Source organism: Dipteris shenzhenensis, chromosome 11, assembly GCF_047967505.1.
Source record: "Dipteris shenzhenensis isolate YYH24624 ecotype China chromosome 11, Dip_SZ_1.0, whole genome shotgun sequence".
Taxonomy (NCBI): domain Eukaryota; kingdom Viridiplantae; phylum Streptophyta; class Polypodiopsida; order Gleicheniales; family Dipteridaceae; genus Dipteris; species Dipteris shenzhenensis.
The window spans coordinates 3,933,913-3,952,768 of NC_141606.1; the positions used below are offsets into that span (position 1 = coordinate 3,933,913).

The 18,856-nt window shown below is 40.1% G+C and overlaps 1 protein-coding gene across 2 annotated transcripts; it reads left to right on the top strand.

The window, feature by feature from the left end:
• Positions 1–290: 290 nt before the first annotated feature.
• LOC147896505 (universal stress protein PHOS32-like) lies at positions 291–1,877 on the top strand. 2 transcript variants are annotated; one of them, XM_087381549.1, is made up of 4 exons: positions 291–684; positions 817–926; positions 1,024–1,142; positions 1,289–1,877. In XM_087381549.1, exons 1-4 carry the CDS (start codon positions 510–512, stop codon positions 1,296–1,298), a joined length of 414 nt encoding a protein of 137 aa, XP_087237675.1. In that variant the 5' UTR covers positions 291–509; the 3' UTR covers positions 1,299–1,877. The 2 variants fall into 2 exon arrangements, with proteins under 2 accessions (XP_087237675.1, XP_087237674.1); XM_087381548.1 differs by having other exon boundaries at positions 296–684; positions 1,534–1,877.
• The last annotated feature ends 16,979 nt before the right edge of the window (positions 1,878–18,856 follow it).

Genomic DNA, 18,856 nt, shown 5'->3' on the forward strand with positions numbered 1-18,856 from the left:
TTTATGATTTTGACATGTTTGCCAATGCAGCTCGGTTCGGCCCGGAAAGAAATAGTTAGAGTTTGATATACAACCAGCTGCCAAAAGTCAAGATACGTAAGCCGATTGAGTATTCCCAACGACAAATGCAAGAAAGCTGGATTGCCAAAGCCGTCAAGGCCGGGAGTTTCCGAGAAGCATTATAAGACTGCTCTTTCGATCATTGCTGAGGAATCAGGATGAGCATCGGAGAGGAGATGTAGTAAGGTACTACGACTCATAAAATGAAGAGAATAAAATTTGCATATGGGAACTACGTCCACGCATGGCCGTAAGTCAGCATGCGATAAGTACCCTTTCGTTTTCAGCAGCGCTCTGGGCCTCCTAAGTAAAACGGAGTTGGAGAGCGCTTTTGCAATATATAGAGGACCCAAACGGAAGGGAACTTACCATTAGTGATCTGAAAGAAAGGTATTCATACAAAACAAATTGTGTGAGTCTCTGTGAGAGAGAGAGAGAGAGAGAGAGAGATGGATTCACGGCGTGTAGGTGTTGCTCTAGATTTCTCTGCATCCAGCAAATACGCTCTAGATTGGGTTCTCAATAACATTCTTCGCGACAAAGATCATCTGGTTCTGCTCCTGGTGCTGGAAAGGACCAAAGAGAACTCCAACCAGGCGAACCTTTGGAAAGAAGAAGGATCGCGTGAGTCATGATTTTTTATCTTGCGCAAAGTAGCGATGTCCGGGTGACAGGAAATTTTTCATGTTCAGATTCTTAGTTCTTAAGATTCCGCGTTCGATAACATGAAAATTTCTGGTTGTTCCCAAAACGCAGCTCTCATACCTTTCGTCGAGTTTAGGGAGGTGAAGCTCTTAGAGGATTACGGAGTGAAACAAGATCCCGAGGTGTTCGATATGCTGGACACCATCAACAGGCAAAAGGAGGTACTTGCTTTATGATTTGATCCATGAAATGGAGATTCCTGTTGATTGCTGTTCGTAGCAAATCTGTAGCCCATTTGTTGTTTCGCCTTTTCTGCAGCTCGTGATCGTTGCAAAGCTTTATTGGGGAGATCCAAGAGTAAAGTTGCACGATGCAATCGCTGACATGGAGCTGGATTTGCTTGTGATGGGCAGCCGGGGTCTCGGATCCATCAAAGGGTACTCACTCGCACCCCTGAATTTCATTATCGTTTCTGCTTGCGCCCAGAAAGTTCTTAGTTCCTGCTTCTTTCACAAAGCTGGCTGTTGATACTTGCAACCGCGCTTCATGGGAATCCCAAATTCCAATCTTCATCACGTCTCAGCACTCATTGACAACGCACGCTCAGTCAGGCCATATCTGAAAGGACATGCAGAGATTGTCCAACCGATTACGCAAAGGCTTACATAAGCAACAAATGTTTGGTCAGGAGATGCCAAACTTTATCTGCATCAATATAGATCTAAGATGCGTGATATTCTCTTGTGAAGTCTTAGCCAAACTTTACGCACAGAAAATATAAAGGAGTTCATGATGAACTAATTTATGAAGTTGTTGGTTCCATTGCAGGGTTCTGTTGGGAAGTGTGAGCTCCCACGTGGTGACTTACGCAACATGCCCTGTGACCGTGGTGAAGGTTCCCCCTCCCAAACACCAAAGTTGATGCCCTTGGATGAATTTCGTGGAGCCCCCTCCTTTTGTGCTTCTGTAACGTTCTTGTTTAAGGCATTGTTTCCACTTTACTACAAAACATGAGTCTCGAGATTATGGCGGGCTTTTGCCCTAAATTTATGGTTTGGAGAATCTTTCACAAGGGATCATTTTGTAGAGTGTAAGAAATCTCAAAATGTACACCTTTCTAAACCTTTCTAACCATTTCCTCTTTGGCAATCGATGTTTGATTGCACTCTCAATTCCATTTCTAGTCAAGATAAAGTATCTCTATTCTATTGGGGATTGAGGTTTGTGTAGTTCTATTTCTAACTCAAACCAATTCACAAGATTTAACTTGGCTACATGTCCTTCTAGATAACTTAGGCTTTGTGCAAGTGTCAATGGGTGCACTAATAGCAAGTTGATTCATATGGATTAAAGGTAGATCATTTGTCTTAAAGGTATGTGGGCTATCCATTATTCATGCATATTAAAGGTGGTTTAGAAGTAGATGTGTCCGTTGGTAAGATTGGATTGAGCGAGCTTAATCTTCAACAATAGGACACATTGATTAATCATTTTGGTGATCATAGTTTGATGCTTATAAGTCCTAGCTAGTAAAGTGACAATCAAAACCATCAACAAATGTAGAATCTTATAATGTATAAAATGCACCTATTTTTCACATTTTGATTTCCATTATTAAGAAACATACAATGTACACATCGAAGAGTGTGGTAGCACATTTTTAAGTTTGACAACTCATCATGTATTGGACACTCCACAAGCACAAGAGTAAATTAATTTTCAACCCCATGAAAAGAAGATCATGTGAAGGCACTGACAAAACGTAACTATGTTGTTAATAGAACTCCTCTTCTCCACTATGAATAAAGTATGGTAGAAACTTTCAATGAAAGAAAAAGCAGACAATTGAATGGAAGAAGAATAATCAAACCAACAACCCGATGAAGAAGCATAAGTTAAAATAAATAATTACTTTCTTCCGCAATATGTTAGAAACTTTTGAGAAGATAAAAGATGTGATCGCCCCTAAGCCTAGTGTACACAAGATCATTGGAAGAACTAAGGAGGCTCAAAGGACACTAAACAAGACATGAGAGGGAGACAGAAGTAGGCACACTCAATCTATTGCAATATGGATGTACTTCAACAATACAAGAAGGCTTCTTATATAGAGAGAGCCTTTAGAATAGTCAACCCATGTCGTATCCTATGATCCATATATCTCTAGTTGTAGCCCTTAATCCACATCATGTTCTTATGTAGTCCACATCCTTGGGTGGCTACTTTGATTCACACTAACACCATACCTTAGCTCATACCTTTGCTTCTAATTATGTACACATGGCACCATATCTCTCAGCACCTCCCCTTGGTGCCATGATGCATTGGCTACTCCAAGGTGGTCAAATGTGAGTAAATGTCCATCACCTCTCCTTAATGCATACTTGCTACTTAAGGTATCGTCCAGTGTGGTGTTACAATATGATCAATGTTTTCTAGTTCGATCAAGACACAGGATCTTTGAAAAGCTGAACAAAAGACATGGCAGGAAGATAAGGAATCTTTCTCTAAAGAGACTATGAGTGCCAATATATATTTCTATACATAATGTGATAAAACCAAACACACACTAATCTAAAAGGGGTTCATGGCCAACCTAAGCTATGATACCATGAGGAAAATGCAAGATGGGATTGCCACTAAGCCTAGTGCACACAACATCATTGGAAGAACTAAGGAGACTCAATGAACACTAAATAGGACATGAGAGGGAGATAGAATTAGGCACATTCAATCTATTGCAATATGTGTGGACTTCTCATGCACAATACAAGAAGGCTTGTTATATAGAGAGAGCCTTTAGAATAGTCAACCCATGTGGTATCTAGCAAAACACTCAACAAGAAAATTTTAAAATAAAAACTTAAGTGCAATAGAATTTTATTTGAAAAAAATAACCATGAAGTTATCTTGATTTTTGTACCTTAATACTAAGGAATAGAAGGCTTGTGATGAAACTAGGACACATGCAAAAATGAGGGAATCTAAAAAATGGTAGTGGTGGCTTAGCCTAGTTACATTATTGCTGCATGGCACCAAAAGCCAAATTATAATCTAACATACAATTATGACCATTCTAGAAAGTACATTTCAAGAAGGATCACCATGGAATTTTGATTTCTAGGCTTCAACAATGCTTATAAAATATGAATCTTTGTTAGTATAGCTTGATGTATGAAGTTGTGGATTAGGCTATCAAGACAAGAACTTGTAGGAAGACAAAGTAATGTTCTTGCAAGAAACATGCCTCTTTCTTGACTCCTTAAGGCTCAAATCTTCACAATTGCACCTTGGAAGATGCAATAAATAAGTTATATTATTTTCAATAGACATCTAGTGTCAAATAAAGATATGCTTGCCATTTTGGATGACTATGGTCTTGTGCACCACCTCTCAAACCATTGTAAGAGACTTATACTTTTCTCAATTCGGAGTGCCATCTTATGAGCTTGCAAGCTCATCTATTTAGGTGTGCATTATGCTACCCCTCTACAAATGTAGACATGATATATTGATTTAGAGTTACATGGCTAGGAAAAGCCCATACTTTTTAGTGATACTCTCTCTTTGGAAGTAAGTTATAGAGAAGTTATGTAACCATGTACACCTACCAAAACTAGGGGCATGACCAGGTTCCCAAAATACTATTGTCTAGATTTCACATATGGGAAACATCATGGTTGCAAAAACAAAACTTATTTTTCAATAATACCACCCTAATGCTTTGAGATAACCAAAGCATGTTAGTGTTACATGCCTTTGTTCTCCTAAGTGCATGGATGCTACATTCTTGAATGACTTGTGTATTTGCTTCATCCATTGCATCATTGAGTCATTTTTTCCATCTCCTAGGATTTCACATGGGTTCTCACATTAACCTACTAGGTTTGTGACTATCTATCTTTCATATCTGATCAATGCTCCAGTTGAGTCCCTCTCGAAGGCCCATGGTCTACAAAATCATCTTGTCACCTTGTTCAACCCAGCAAGCCCAAGAACACCCTCCATCCATGAAATACAATCAAAGCTTCCTCGTCCGCCTTTGCTGAAATCAAGGAAGTGCCCACACCCTTCAATGGAAATACCATCACGGCATTAAGAGGACAAGTAAAGGGTCTACTAGTAGTTTTACCTTCCACATCAATAGTCCCTTAATTTGCATCTTCCTCCAAGGAAAAGGAAGCCTACCGGACTCCAAAAGGAGTCTCCAGCCCGTACTCTGCAATCTTCAGAAAATCAATCTCAACAAGCAACTTTGCTTCTGCCTCTACTCCCCACTCTGTTTTGATGCAAGCTATGAGTCCAATGAAATCTTGGGCAAGAAGACACACATCAAAAGGAAAAAGAAAATGAAGCTAGCCCCAAGGGAATTCCTTTAAGCGGCTACTTCAAGCTCAAGTTTACTACGAGGGTAACGAGCATATCTGGGTGCTAAGACTTTGCCCATCCACCTACTCTTAGAGTGCCTATTGAGACTGGGCCCATAGGATCATTCAATGGCAAGGTGGCAATAGTATCCACAAGAACTTGAACCTAACATGGGGGTAGAATCACAAGAATCTACTGCTAGCCCATCCAGGAAGACTCACACCAAGGCAACAGTGTAAGCGACTCCACACTACCCATGAGTTTTTATGTTATAGGCAAGGCCATGCCCACAACTCTTAGCAGTGACACATCCTAAACAAAATAATCTATTATCAGAATAGGGGAAACTGAAGGCCATGCCCCTAATGTGTCCTGATGAGGGCCCAAGAGAAAGCCACTAAGAACATCCTCTGCTTCTACTCCCACATCGACAATTGTCGTGATGGATACACAAGAACCTGCTAATAAAAAGGGAGCAGCACCACAAGAACCTACCATTGCCCCTATACAGGGGTACTGGCTACAAGCACCAACATTTCCACAAGTGCTATGGAGTCCCAAGCAGTACCTCAAGTTTATCAGGACCTTCAAGCCATACTGCATTGATAGATGCCAGTGCCCTACCCACGCAACTCAACAAAGGCAAGCGAAGGGTGCCATCCGTTCATAACTCCAAGGCACAACTCTCCATCATCTTTGCTTGTGCACTCACAAATATGTGGCTTAGAGAGATGCCAGTATGCTAAATCCTCGCAAGATTGAGTCCACTCGTGTTCCTTCGATCTATGTGACAATAGGTGGTTCGCAACGTAGGTGAAAATAGGAGTCCCTTTTGGTAGAGTGTCATGCCCTAGGTTAATATAGCACCATTTGCACCCCCAAGAGTCCACACTTATGGAGCACCTTAGGTGAATAGGCCTCATCCCCCTATCAGTCAGCTTTAGGGCACAGTCATCTGCACTATCAGGGGATCCCCAAATAATTACCCCCTCACTTATTTGTCCCTTGCACACTTGGGTAAACGTCAAGAAATGTCTAGAAATGGCCAAAAATTTAGGAAGAACTCCACAACGACCCACAAGGAAAAAACGTCACATTAAGTGTAACCCCACAAACCTATTTTGAGATAATAATGCAGCACGCATTGACTTGCTGACATGGCATAAGCCGGGTTGCTAATGCAACACATGTGGGGATATCAAGGTCGCACATGTCAGGTTACTAAGGTCATGCACATTGGCTTGCTCACACAACATCCATCGGGATAGCTAATGCAGCTTGCGTCGGGTTAATTTTTTATAAAAATAGGACCCCTAGGCAAAAATCCATGCTGCATTAATGTTTGTAAATAGACTTTTGCAAAAAATTTCCAAAAAATTCCCAGCTGCCTAATCTAGTTCCAAACCAACCCACCTGCCTTCCAGCTACCCAAGCTCTCACTTCCCACATGAGTTACTCCTCAGAAGCTCTAACAACTCCCTCCGTGATCTTTTGCAATCTATTATTCCTTTAGCCCCAATGGGAGATATTTTTTTGCGAGCTTTGCATGTAAGCTTTTTTTGAGTTGTGAATGGAAAAGACATAAAAAGGAACACTAAAAAATACACATTTGTGAGCTTAAGGGTTTTATTGCTATCTTTATTTAAGCCTCAAAGCAAGAATTTCGTGTAGTGAATAAAAAAGAAATGAAAGTGGGGGACCCACAAAGCTCCTTGTACCAAATTGCCTCTGAAACAACTTTCTATAGCTCGTTGAATTTTTGCTATACATATGATCAAGGAACGACTAATAAATATGATAGTAAGGATAATTAAGGCACTTGAGTAAAATGTGTAATAATATAGCCAATAAATCATTGATCACCTTATAACCATTACGAACACCAATTATGGATCACCTTCATGTCACCATGAGCAAGAATAAACTTGTGTGATGGAGCTCCTAGAGCTCAGCTAGGGATTGTGTTGGTTTGGAGCTCCTTTTTTTGTATTTGTTTAGGACAATCTTCCCCTTCACGTGAAGCTTATAATGATGCCCTTTTGGTATCATTGATTATGATTTTGTTGAAATTATTGATTATTAATAACTATGGAAATTATTGATTATTAATAACTACTAAGTATATATGTTCAAACTATTGATATACAGTGATGGTTGGCAAAACATTATGTCCATGTGTAGCATGATAAGTTCAAGCTCTTATGAAACAAAAACTTTTTTAAATATATAGAATTTTGAAACTCTAACATGAGAAATGATTTTGTTCATATTACACCGATCATTTTGACTACAAACATGACCATGTTTGGAGTCATATTGACCACATTATGACCAAAATAAGATTGGTTATCCAAGCCCCCCAAGCCAAGCTAGGGGTTGCACTAGCCCTCAAGTGCTTCGAGGGCTTGGACAATGAGTCTTATTTTGGCCATAACTTAGTCAATAAGACACAAAACATGGTCATGTTTGTAGTCAAAACGATCGGTGTGATATGAACAAATCCATTGCTTGTGTTAGAGTGTCAAAATTATACATACTTAAAATGGCTTAACTTTTCTATTGAACACTTATAATTGGCAGTTTTCAACTAAAACTTGGATAAAGGTTAGCTTCTTGTCTATAGAGACCTCAAAGAGTATCTTTATAATTGTCTTGTGAAATGGTTTAGAGAGCCTAAAGAGCTAGGTGGGCTAGGACACCTTGTTGGCATAAAGGCTTTCATCGACCTTATCTTCATGATTTTCTTGTGGCATGGTTTGAGGATTACATATATTGTCATCAACCCTTGTGATTAAAGAGACATGAGATGTCTTTAAGATTAGGATCTGTTACATTATTGGTATGCATGCATTGGTTGTAGTGCTTGTGTGGAGTGCAAGTTTGGAATGCTTGCCTTCAAATATACGATGCTTTTTATGCATGGCCAAAAAGATGCTTTGAAGACATGCTTCTAACATTGAATATCAATGATTTGAAGGGTTTTTTTTGGAATGCAATTTTAAAATGATTACCTTCAAATAAAAAATGTATCCTTCCAACCTTTGCATTGGTTTGAAGATGTGCATGCTTCCAGTCAGTTAAATGCTTCTAGGCACCACATTGTTTCGAAGATTAATGCATGTTTAGAATGATATGAATATGCTATCACACAAGAATATATCATTTGAAACCGTTACCCTATTTTCTTGAGCTCTCAGACCTCTAAATCCATGTCCTAGATCCTTGTCAACTAACCTTACTTTTAGAGTGATCATGGATCAAGGGTTGTGTTATAAGTGTTGCTCAACATATGTGAGCCTTATATCATGTGAAGTCCCCCAATAGTTGTGTCATATAATGTTCAAAAAAATGACAAAAAAATCAAGTCCCCTGAGCTCAGGCCAAGAAAAGCTCGCAAAAAGATGAAAAACCTTGCAATTGAAGCTCCCAAAAAATAAACATTTGGCCCCAATGAGTATAGTCAAACTCAGGTCCACACCCCTAGCCTCTCTAGTCTATCCACCACTCCTTCCACTGCTGCTGTCAATCCATCATCCTCTCTCTCTATCGAGTCTCTATCCCATCGTCCATTCTTCCCATTTCTCTACCCCTCCTTGGAAATGTCACCCAAGACGAGCTAATCAAGGGAACTTTGCAGTGCCTCTACCGGGCCTCTACCTCTTACCCAGCCAAATGAAGGAAATTCATCCCAGTAGCCCCTCTCTATATTGAACATTATGTGACCACCACCAATACCTCTACTCTAGGCCACGACTAGCTTACTGCTCTTAATGACCTCTCCATCCATTTCTACGTTTGCTACAAACCTAATCTAGATTTTTGAGTGTCCTGTCATACTTTTACTTATTACCAGGCTTGCCATTGTTAAGGATGGTGTAAATTGCACCATCTAGGTAGGGCATAGGGGATAACCCTAACCCTAACCGCAGCCCTAACCCTAAGGGGTTTACATGTATATATTCGTGTTTATGTTCAATGCAACATAGTGTACAAGTAGCTATATCGTGTGCACTCCTCTCTCTCTCTCTCCCCACTTTGTCATGGTATTAGATCTAATGGTGCTTCCACTCCCTTCATGAGTGTCAAGCCCTCCTTCCATAAGTCATCCTCCATTGAGAGAGTTTCAATCGAGAGAGAGTATAAGCCCTTATTCCGTCAAGGCACACAAGCCCTTTCTTCATTAAGGCAATAAGCCCTCCATTTAAGGCATCTTCTTCATTTCTCTATTTCTTCTTGTAGAGCTCCTTCTCCTCTTCGATTCAATTGAGAAAGCTTGACATTCTAAGCTATGGAGAGTGAGATATTTTTATTTTAGTTCCATGAGTTTCTTTAAGAAATTTCATGAGTGTTGAGATTTCTGGATTCTGTAGGGTCTCCCTAAGGATCTCGAATCCTATTCTTAAGAGAGATCTATGGTGAGAGGAATGTGCTTGCTCAAGAGAGATAAAGCAAGGTCTAGCTTCATCAACGTAGCTTTTACGACCTTCCAAGGCTTCAAACAGCGCTCTGGCCCTCAGAGACTTAGCCACAAGCTGTGCCACTATCCAGTAAGCTCCAGCAACAGAGATCTCTCGGCCAGCCTCCAATAGCAGCTTCTACACAAAGGTTTCCAACTTTGCAGTGCCATCCCTCGCTAGCCAAACGGTAGCTTCAACAAACTCCATCAACTACTCCATGAAGAGAGCAAAACTAAGCGATACAGCAAGGCTCCACACCTCTAGACCACAGCTACAACTCCAGACAAGGCGACTGACAACAGAGACTCCAACTCTGGCAGCCGCTCTCCCATGTACAAACGGCGGGCCTCTAGACAATCAAAGGAAATTCCTTCCATAGCGCAAGAGCTCTCCTCCAACGTAGACGACAACGGGCTTCAACAGCCCAGCGACTCCCACGGGCTCCTCAACTCCGATGGCCACTCGGCTCCTGCATCCACTCTTGCAATAAGCAGCCCCGGCATCCATGACTATCATCAACCGTCAATTCGCCCGTGAACTCTACAGCCAGCGACAAGTTCTCCATCTCCCCGATCAGCCATGCTCCAACAGCCCCACAGAAGGATCCGACCCGGACCTACAAACAACACTTCTCAAAACGAGCCACCACGCGGCTCTACAGCACTGAATGGGCTCCAGCACCCATAGCAACGCTCTTGCCAACTCCGACCTCAATGAGATCCATGCAAAGGAACTCCATCCGACCGACGTCATGACTCGCAACGCTAACCAACAGAGGCTAGAAACAACTGTGTCTAGTGCCAAGGACCACGCTTGGACCACGCAATAGCTGGTGATTGACGACCATGGCCTCCAAAATCGATTCCCACGCCTGGCACCTCTCCATCCACAGCTTCCACGGCACACCTCCACGAGCTCCTCCATCGAACGACAACCCAAACGAGCTTCTCAGCCAGCTGCCAAATGGCAGCCTTATCTGAAGGGCCACGTGGCACCCTTCCCTTATCGCAACAGCCACATGGCACCTTCTCCATGTTAGTAGGCCAGCCTTATCCGGCACCAATGCCAATATTTATCTCTTGGCATATTGTTTTGGAAATGTTTCTTGGGACAAATAATCCATCAAATCACCATACTCACTTTCATAGTAATCAATTACAAATATCTTAGCATTAAGGAGTTCACTGACAACCCCTTGAGTTTCTTTTGGTGCAGGTAGTCTAGATAAACAAAGGATAACAATCAGCTCCCACATGCATCTTACCACGCCTATGTATGATTTTGAAATTGACTTCTTGTAAAAGAAGCATCCAACAAACAAGTCATCCTTGAATGATTGTCTTATTAATCAAATAGAGCAAATCTTGATGGTCCACACATAGAAAATAAATGAATTTTTGAGCAAATAGTGGTGCAATTTCTGCACACTAAAGATCATGCCTAGAGCTTCACGCTCGATAGTGCTATAATTAGATTTTGTAGGTGTAACCGACTACCATAATACACCAAATAATCCAATCTACCATCTAGTTGTGCCAATATAATCCCTAAGGCATATCCAGAGACATCAACATGCCCATGGAAAATGACATCCCATCGAGCTTGCCTCAAAATGGGTGTAGCTTGCAGCTCACCTTTTAAGTCCTAAAATACAATAAACAACTCAAAAATACATTCAAACTTGGCATCCTTCTTAGTTAATTCATATAATGGAGCTGTAACTTGGCAAAATCTTTTACAAAGTGTCTCTAAAAACTGATGAAACCCACAAAAGAACATAATTGGTTAAAGTTTCTAGCTCTAGCAATTGTTGAATGGCACAATATTTTACCTTGTTTAGTCTGGATACCATCTTGTGAAATCACATGCCCAAGTAAGACACAAATTTGGACACAAAAAACACTCTTAGCTTGATATAATGAGATGCTTACTTGCCTACAACGCTGAAACACCTTTTCCAAAAAACATAGATGATCATTGTGTGTTGATTATACACAAAAATCATCCAAATACATGGGGCTATGAACTTGGTCAAATAGTCCTTGAAAGTTTCTACCATGAAACTCCTTCCTCTTAAGAGTGGTTACATCCTTGAAAACAAAATTGGAAAACCTCTTGTAGAGATTGCTTACCCTTTCCTATGCTTAACTCTCTTTAGATCTATTTTTCCACTTAACTAGACATTCTTGCCATATTGTATGTTGCATTAAAAAAACTTGGTTCATGTGGTAAAGTAGTAGGTCCAATGAGTTCAACTAGGACTTCATTTCCAATGAGATTTTCATCATCTCCTAAAGTTAGGCTCTCCTGTGAGTGGCTGCCTGTCCTAGAAAGACTGCCTTATGTGACTTTGTAGGAGGTTTGGAGGGCAAGTATCGGTGTATGTGCGACGATGTACTAGGGTGGATACCAGCTCAATAATGATCGTCCATGCCCAATTCATCTGATAGATTGGTTCAGCCAGTCTGCAGGCCAGTTGGCCGCATGTTCAAGGGGCTACCAGCCCCTAAATAAGGCCCCCATTGGGAGTCACATATTCATTCCAGGAGTTCCTTTGCAGGCTGCAGTCCACAGCCTTCATAAGTGCCCAAATATGCACTAGATGAGGAAGACAGAGGGCAGCACAAGGCAGAGAATCAGCCTTCCACTCCAGCCTTCAGAAGTGGTTCTCAAACACTAGAGAAGGTGCACAAAGGTATTTGCAGGGTGCAGCAGAAGCACTAGCAGCAGCCGCAGCAGTAAACCCTAGCACTGTGCCACCCCGAATAGCTCTGCACACTTCTGGAGGGACCAGAAGTATGCCTACTCCACCTTTGCCTCCGATAACTCCTGTCGTCGCCAAACCACACCTCCGCGCCATGGGCATGCCAAAGGTCCAGTCCCTGTGGCCCCATCCATTCGTCCATCATGCATGTAATCTGATCTCCCATAATAGCATCAAATGATTACTAGGCAATGGAATTTTTCTTGTTTTCTCTACATCAATATCCAACTTCATCATGGGAGTTCAGTTTGGATTATGTACATCTTGAAGCTGGTAGATTGAGTCTTTTTCTTCTTCAGTATTAGAAATTTAATGGGTGTCCAAAAAATGTGTGGTCCTAAAGGTGAGGGTGAAGTTATAAGTATAGGTAAGGGTGGAAGCAAGTACAAAATTAAAGAAGAGGGGAGGTGGGACGACGAGGGGAAGTCGAGGAGACCAGGAAAATGAGGTGAGCTATCTGATAGTCCTATAAGGTGGGATTATGAAGAGGTGGAAGAAAGTTAGGCATTAACGGATGACATGTTTGAGAGTGTTGGATTGGTTGGAATTGATAGGAAGCATGGTAAGTAATATTGTTTAGATTGGATTTAAAAAAAAGTAATGCATATCATCCCTAATTTAAGGAGGAATGTGAGAGTTGGATGAAGAGAGTGGAAAGGTAGGGAGGTTGGAATTGAGGTAGACCGTGTATTATTTAGACAAGCCTTTTTCTAAGTCAACTAGTATCGTCGGCTTCAAGATCAGATTTGACTTGTAATTAACTCCTAGGGATAGTGAATGATGGCTTTTGCAATTAAGGCTACTACTCGGCTTCCCATTAATGCATTCTTAGATTGATCTTAGATTGATCATAGGCACCCGACTTTGTGATGAATGTGTTCTTAGATTGATCTTTTGGAGCTAAGGTGATTTGATTATAGCCACTATAACCATTCGTAAATGAATACATTTCATGCCCTACAACCTAATCTAAGATCCCATCTATAAATGGTATTGGAAATGGGTCAGGAATAGTTTGAGCATTCAATTTTTGGTGATTCATATGTACTCAGAGTTTACCATTCTTTTACTACCAAAATTGGAAATAACCAATCATTGCAATAAATAGCATAAATGAACCCTACTCAAAGAAGTTGATCCGATTCAGCTTTGACTTGCTTTGCATAATTCAGATTCATTCCATTGGTTTGGCATTTAGTACTAAAGGAATTCTATGTTGACATAATCTAGGCGTGACTCCCTAAAGATCTGTGTAATTACAAGCGAAAACATCTTTGTACCTCGTGAAAAGTTCTTTAACAAATTGAAGTTGCTTGAAGGAAAGATTGGCACTTACCACTACAATTCTAGGCTTATCATATGTGCCAAGGTTGAGTTCTTGTGTTGGGTCTAGAACTAACTAATCAGTTTAGAGTTGTTTAATAGTGATTGTTGTCTCTAGCATTTCGCTTTCCCCTTCAAAATTGTCATTGAAGTTGCTCGGGAACATATCATTTTGAGCTAATAATTTGCACAATTTTCATTTTTTGCTTGATATCAACCACCACCACTTGAAAGATATCAATTTCACCGATCGGAAGGATTTGTAATTCCATCAAGCATGACTCCACATCTTGAGGAAATGGGTTTGCGATTTCTAAACCCTTAGGCTAGTAACTATTCGGTACCTTTTGAGGGTTAGTGGGAGTGTACGCCTCCTTGCCCATCAGTTTTGATGATCGTTTCCTCAGATACCCAATCATGCAACACCTTGGCACTTTTTAATCTACTCAAGATAGAAAAAATGCTCACCATGCTTATGAATATGGCCATAAAGGAAGGGTTTCCATTAGCATGGCAAGTTTGTAGAATTGTATTAATCCACAAGGGAGGGCACAACAAGATGGCAAACAATCATGGTGGAGGAACCCAATTGCCAAGCTTTATGGAATTATTCTTGAACAAAAAATTAGCTAATGGGCAGAGAAAAAAGGGTCAGGGCACCAGCCCACATAGGGTTTTTCCCCAAACACTCAATACTAGACTGTTTGGTCACCATAATGACTACATCAAAAGGTACCAATCATAAAAAAGAGGATGTAATTTGTTTCTTTGTAGATTTCAAAAAGTACTTGACCCGATTCCATGCAAGAAACTATGGGAAAGATTTGAAAAGCTTCATGTTCCTCACAAACTTAGAGAGGCTTCATACCATCTATATGAGAAAATATAATCTGAGCTAGCACAACAATGTTTGGATGGGCCATGCTCCAAAGGGAAAGTTGTCATAAGCATTGACGTAGGCTCAAACAGGGCTGTCCCCTCTCACCAACTATTTTGTGTCTTTTTATTAATTATTTGGAGGATTGGATAAGAGCGCACAGCAGAGAAGGTGTCCATCTTGTTGGATATGGTCTACTCTTGCTTATTTACACATATGATGTAGTCTTCTTTGCAAAGAGAGAGCAAAAAATGCAAACATATTTGGATGCACTTGGAGACTTGTACAAACACTTCAAGACAAAACTCATGTGTGATTGGGGCTCCTAATAAACATCTTGACATCACTTTTGATAGGGAGTTTTGGAATTAGTCAACTCATATAAATATTTAAGGTTGTAATTTTCCAACAATTACAAGCAGAATGCATGTGTAGAAAGTGAAGCTTTGTAAATCTTTCAAAATAAGTGAAAGAAGCCACACCTATGGAATTGGAAAATGAGAGAGTTTCTATACACTATGCTTGTACAATCAGTGTTCCTTTATGGGTGCTCAACATGGGCTCTCGGACTCTCTAGGACATAGTGGAAACTTTACATAAAAGATTTCTCATAGGGGAATCACGAGTTGATACTTAGACACCCTAGCCCATCCGGGTGAGACAAGTATCCTACCTCTCCAAGGGGAGGCGCTCTGCCAATACATGGCTTACCTCAACAAATTTGAGAAGATGGATGCTATCAGGATACCTCACAAGGCATTAGAAGCTAGACAAACCATGGGATAGCACTAAGATGGGATGACATGTATGGAATTATGGGGAATAATATCTAGTGATATACCAAAGTATGCATGTGAGATCAAGGAGTTAGTGACAAAAAAGATGCTACATAAGTTATGGCAAGACCCAGGGCCAAGAATATAGTTCTACAAACATAAAATTAATCCAATGGATAACTTTAATACAATGGACAAAAATGTAGTTTTACAATAGGAAATTAATCCAATGGACTGCTTTAATACACACATTCAGGACCTTGTTGGCATCGTGCTTCTAATGAAGCGTAGCTTTTGTAGAGATCATTGTTTGCACATTTTTGATGAGGAATTTATTGATCCTCCAGGATATACTCAAATTTATCTCCCTCATTGATTGAAGATCTCTATTGGGCAGTTTTGGGTTTCATCACATCGACTCCAAATTCAAAGTGGACAAGCTGAGGGAGTACCTAGGGATAGGTAGATTTGTGCATTATGTGATATACACAAGATCGAGTCAGAGGAGCATTTCATCTTTCGGTGCCCAGTGTACGATGAGATCTAGGGATGCTACTGCTGTCTCTTCATAGATAGCTTTGGACCTCTCTCCCACTTCCTTTCTTATCCAGATTAGAGATGCTTAGTCAACTTCATTCATGAGGAAGTTTGCCATAGAGCACACTTACTCAGATTGCAAAAATAGGGATGAGGCACACAGGCAAACTCATCCCAGAGCATGATCACAGAGTTCTTTTAGCTAGATCAAATAGACCACCTTGGGTAATTGATGAGGTAGAGATCTAGAGCCAGTGACACAACACACTGACAGAGGGAGGTGCATAGATTATGCTTGGAGAGATCCCTTCCATGTTTAGACCTAGAGCACAACCTATGCAACCTACTACAAGAGTTACCATGGCCCTTATCAGATGTGGAGCTATAGCCAAGAGGCCATGCTAGACCGCACCCATAGATAGCCTCCAGTATTCTATCTCCAATCATAGCACGGCCAGCCATTGGGTCCATCATGTCCTCCCTTCTAGAGACCTCAAATTTTTACTGTACCGGGCCATTCTTGACATGGATTTGATGTGAAATGATGATATTCATGTTAGGACCACGTAGTCCTGAATGAATTTATGACTATGTAGCATTTAGTATCTAGTACGGGTGATGGTGCTCGTTTTAGTAGCTCTGCTCTTTGAGCTTGTTGTATCAGGTTTCTTATTATCTCATAGACCCATTGGTCTTCCAAAGACTTTCATAATCTCTCTCTCTCTCTCTCTCTCTCTCTCTCTCTCTCTCTCTCTCTCTCTCTCTCTGCCCTATGTTTCCATCATGATGTGTTTGGTTATGTTTATCATTTACAGGTTTTGGGTGTTGTGTGTTTTGATTTGTGCTTTGTATTATAAATTATTGGTTAATGTGTCTTTCTTGGTTGCCTTTTTTTGTGTGTAGTCTATTGCAAATGTCTCTTAGAGTGTGTCAGATTTGTTTATATGTGTGCTTTTGTAGTGTGTGTGTTTGTGCGATGTGAGTTTTGATTTTCTTGGTGTGTTATGTGAGGTGGTTATGTGTCCATGCTATATTGTTTTTAAAGTGCATGTGCGTGTGGTGTTTAGTGTAGTGTAGTGTGGATATGTTGTGTACATGTAGCAGCTACATAGTGTGTGTCTAGTTTGGTTTTTTGTAGTATGTGTTGTTAGAAATATGAAAAAGCCTCTTGTGATGATCATAAGAAAGAAATAATGCAATTCCAAGAAACATTGATGCAAAAAGAAGAAGAAATAGATGCAACATAGGAAAAAAACACAAGTTGCAAAAAAGCCCCAGAGATTATAAACACCAAGTTTAGGAACTAGAGCCAAAATGCACAACATCAAAGGAGAAGCTCAACATAATCCCAATGTAGATATTAATGCTCAAGACCAAGTGTAATGAATTTCCCACACAAAGCAAAGCAACTCAACAATTTGAAGTCATAAACTTGCCTGCACCTCCACGTACGGTAAGTACAGAGAGAAATGCATAGATGTATAATGTGTTAGAAATAATAATTTCAAAACTATAACTCCAATCAGTAAATCAAAACAATAAAAATATAGAGGATCCATTACAAGATTTATTGCTACAATGCACCACAGCATTGTACCAAGACCTTGTTGACGTACTTAAATTAGATGACCATCTTGAAGGTAGAGCCCGATTTAGTAAATGTGATATCATATGCATTGCCTAGTCTTAATTGGGATAGTCCAATGGGAATCATATCACTCAAGCCATCATAAATAAACTAGAGCCACAACCTGCATGGAGGAGAACAACATTGTTCGAATAAAGGTACATCATAGAGTATTTCAAAGAAAGGTATATCACGAAGTATCTCAAAGCATCAGCTTCCTTTAGGACGTATCCCAATTTTGAGATAGTAACCCATTGACACAAGTCGGATGCAATAATACATGATTTGGTGGAAAAGGAAGATACACTTGATAATTGGACCAAAACTCATATATATTCCAAGCTAGAATGCACAATCCAAGTTGGATGAAATAATGCATGATCTAGGAAAGGAAGATGCACTTGCTAATTGACCCAAAATTCATATATACTCCAAGCTGGAATGCACAATTCCATTGTACAATCATAAAAGCCTTGGATAAACATGCATCACATATACAAGGCAGTCACGATTGAACCCTCAAGGATAGTTCCAAATACAATGAAGCATTGGCCATAATCCTAGAAGTCTCCCTAACAAGTAACCAGCATCTACCCATGCTCAGCTTCAACTAAAATCAAATAATAGATGCTCAAACTACCAATCATCTCTTCCAACATGCCATATCACTTAAAGGATGATACATATATCGGATGATACATATATCTATGTAGATTTTTGGATATTGAGCAAAAAATATATGGGCTCAAGCACTAAAAGGAAAAGATCCACAACACGCTTACCAACTCAAACACTGACGATCCGTTTACCACGATTGTTGGGTAAAGAGTACAAGAACACAACTTTGACTAGATATTCAAGCATAAACTAGGGACGGGTGATCAAATTATTCTAGGAGAGTTATTAACCTATTGCAACAAGGGTCAAAAGTGAAAAGCACAGTCCACAACAAGCAATATGAGATTAGTGTGTGGAGTAGTGGCATAATTTTGTTGAAATATCTTGAGCTTAAAGGTAGGTTTGGTGGGTCTAATAGGATACAGATAACTAAAGCACTCTCTAGAAAAGATCTAAACACAAAATCATAATCTAGAGAGAGAAATACTAAAACTACACTTTGCCTTAGAGAGAAAAACTCCATGCACTTTGTATTAGAGAGAGAAAGTCCATACATTTTGCACTAGAGAGAGAAAATCCATACACTTTTTGCTACAAAGAGACTCCATACATTTTGTACTAGAGAGAGAAACTCCATGTGCTGGAAAGAGAAACTCTAAACACTTTGTGATAGAGAGAGAAACTCCATACATTTTAATTTCTCTCTCTATGACATTGATCCAAATGTATTCATCTTATCCTAAGAGTTTTCTTAAATACACTATACTCAAATTGAGGTCAACGAAATAAGATCTTGAATCACAT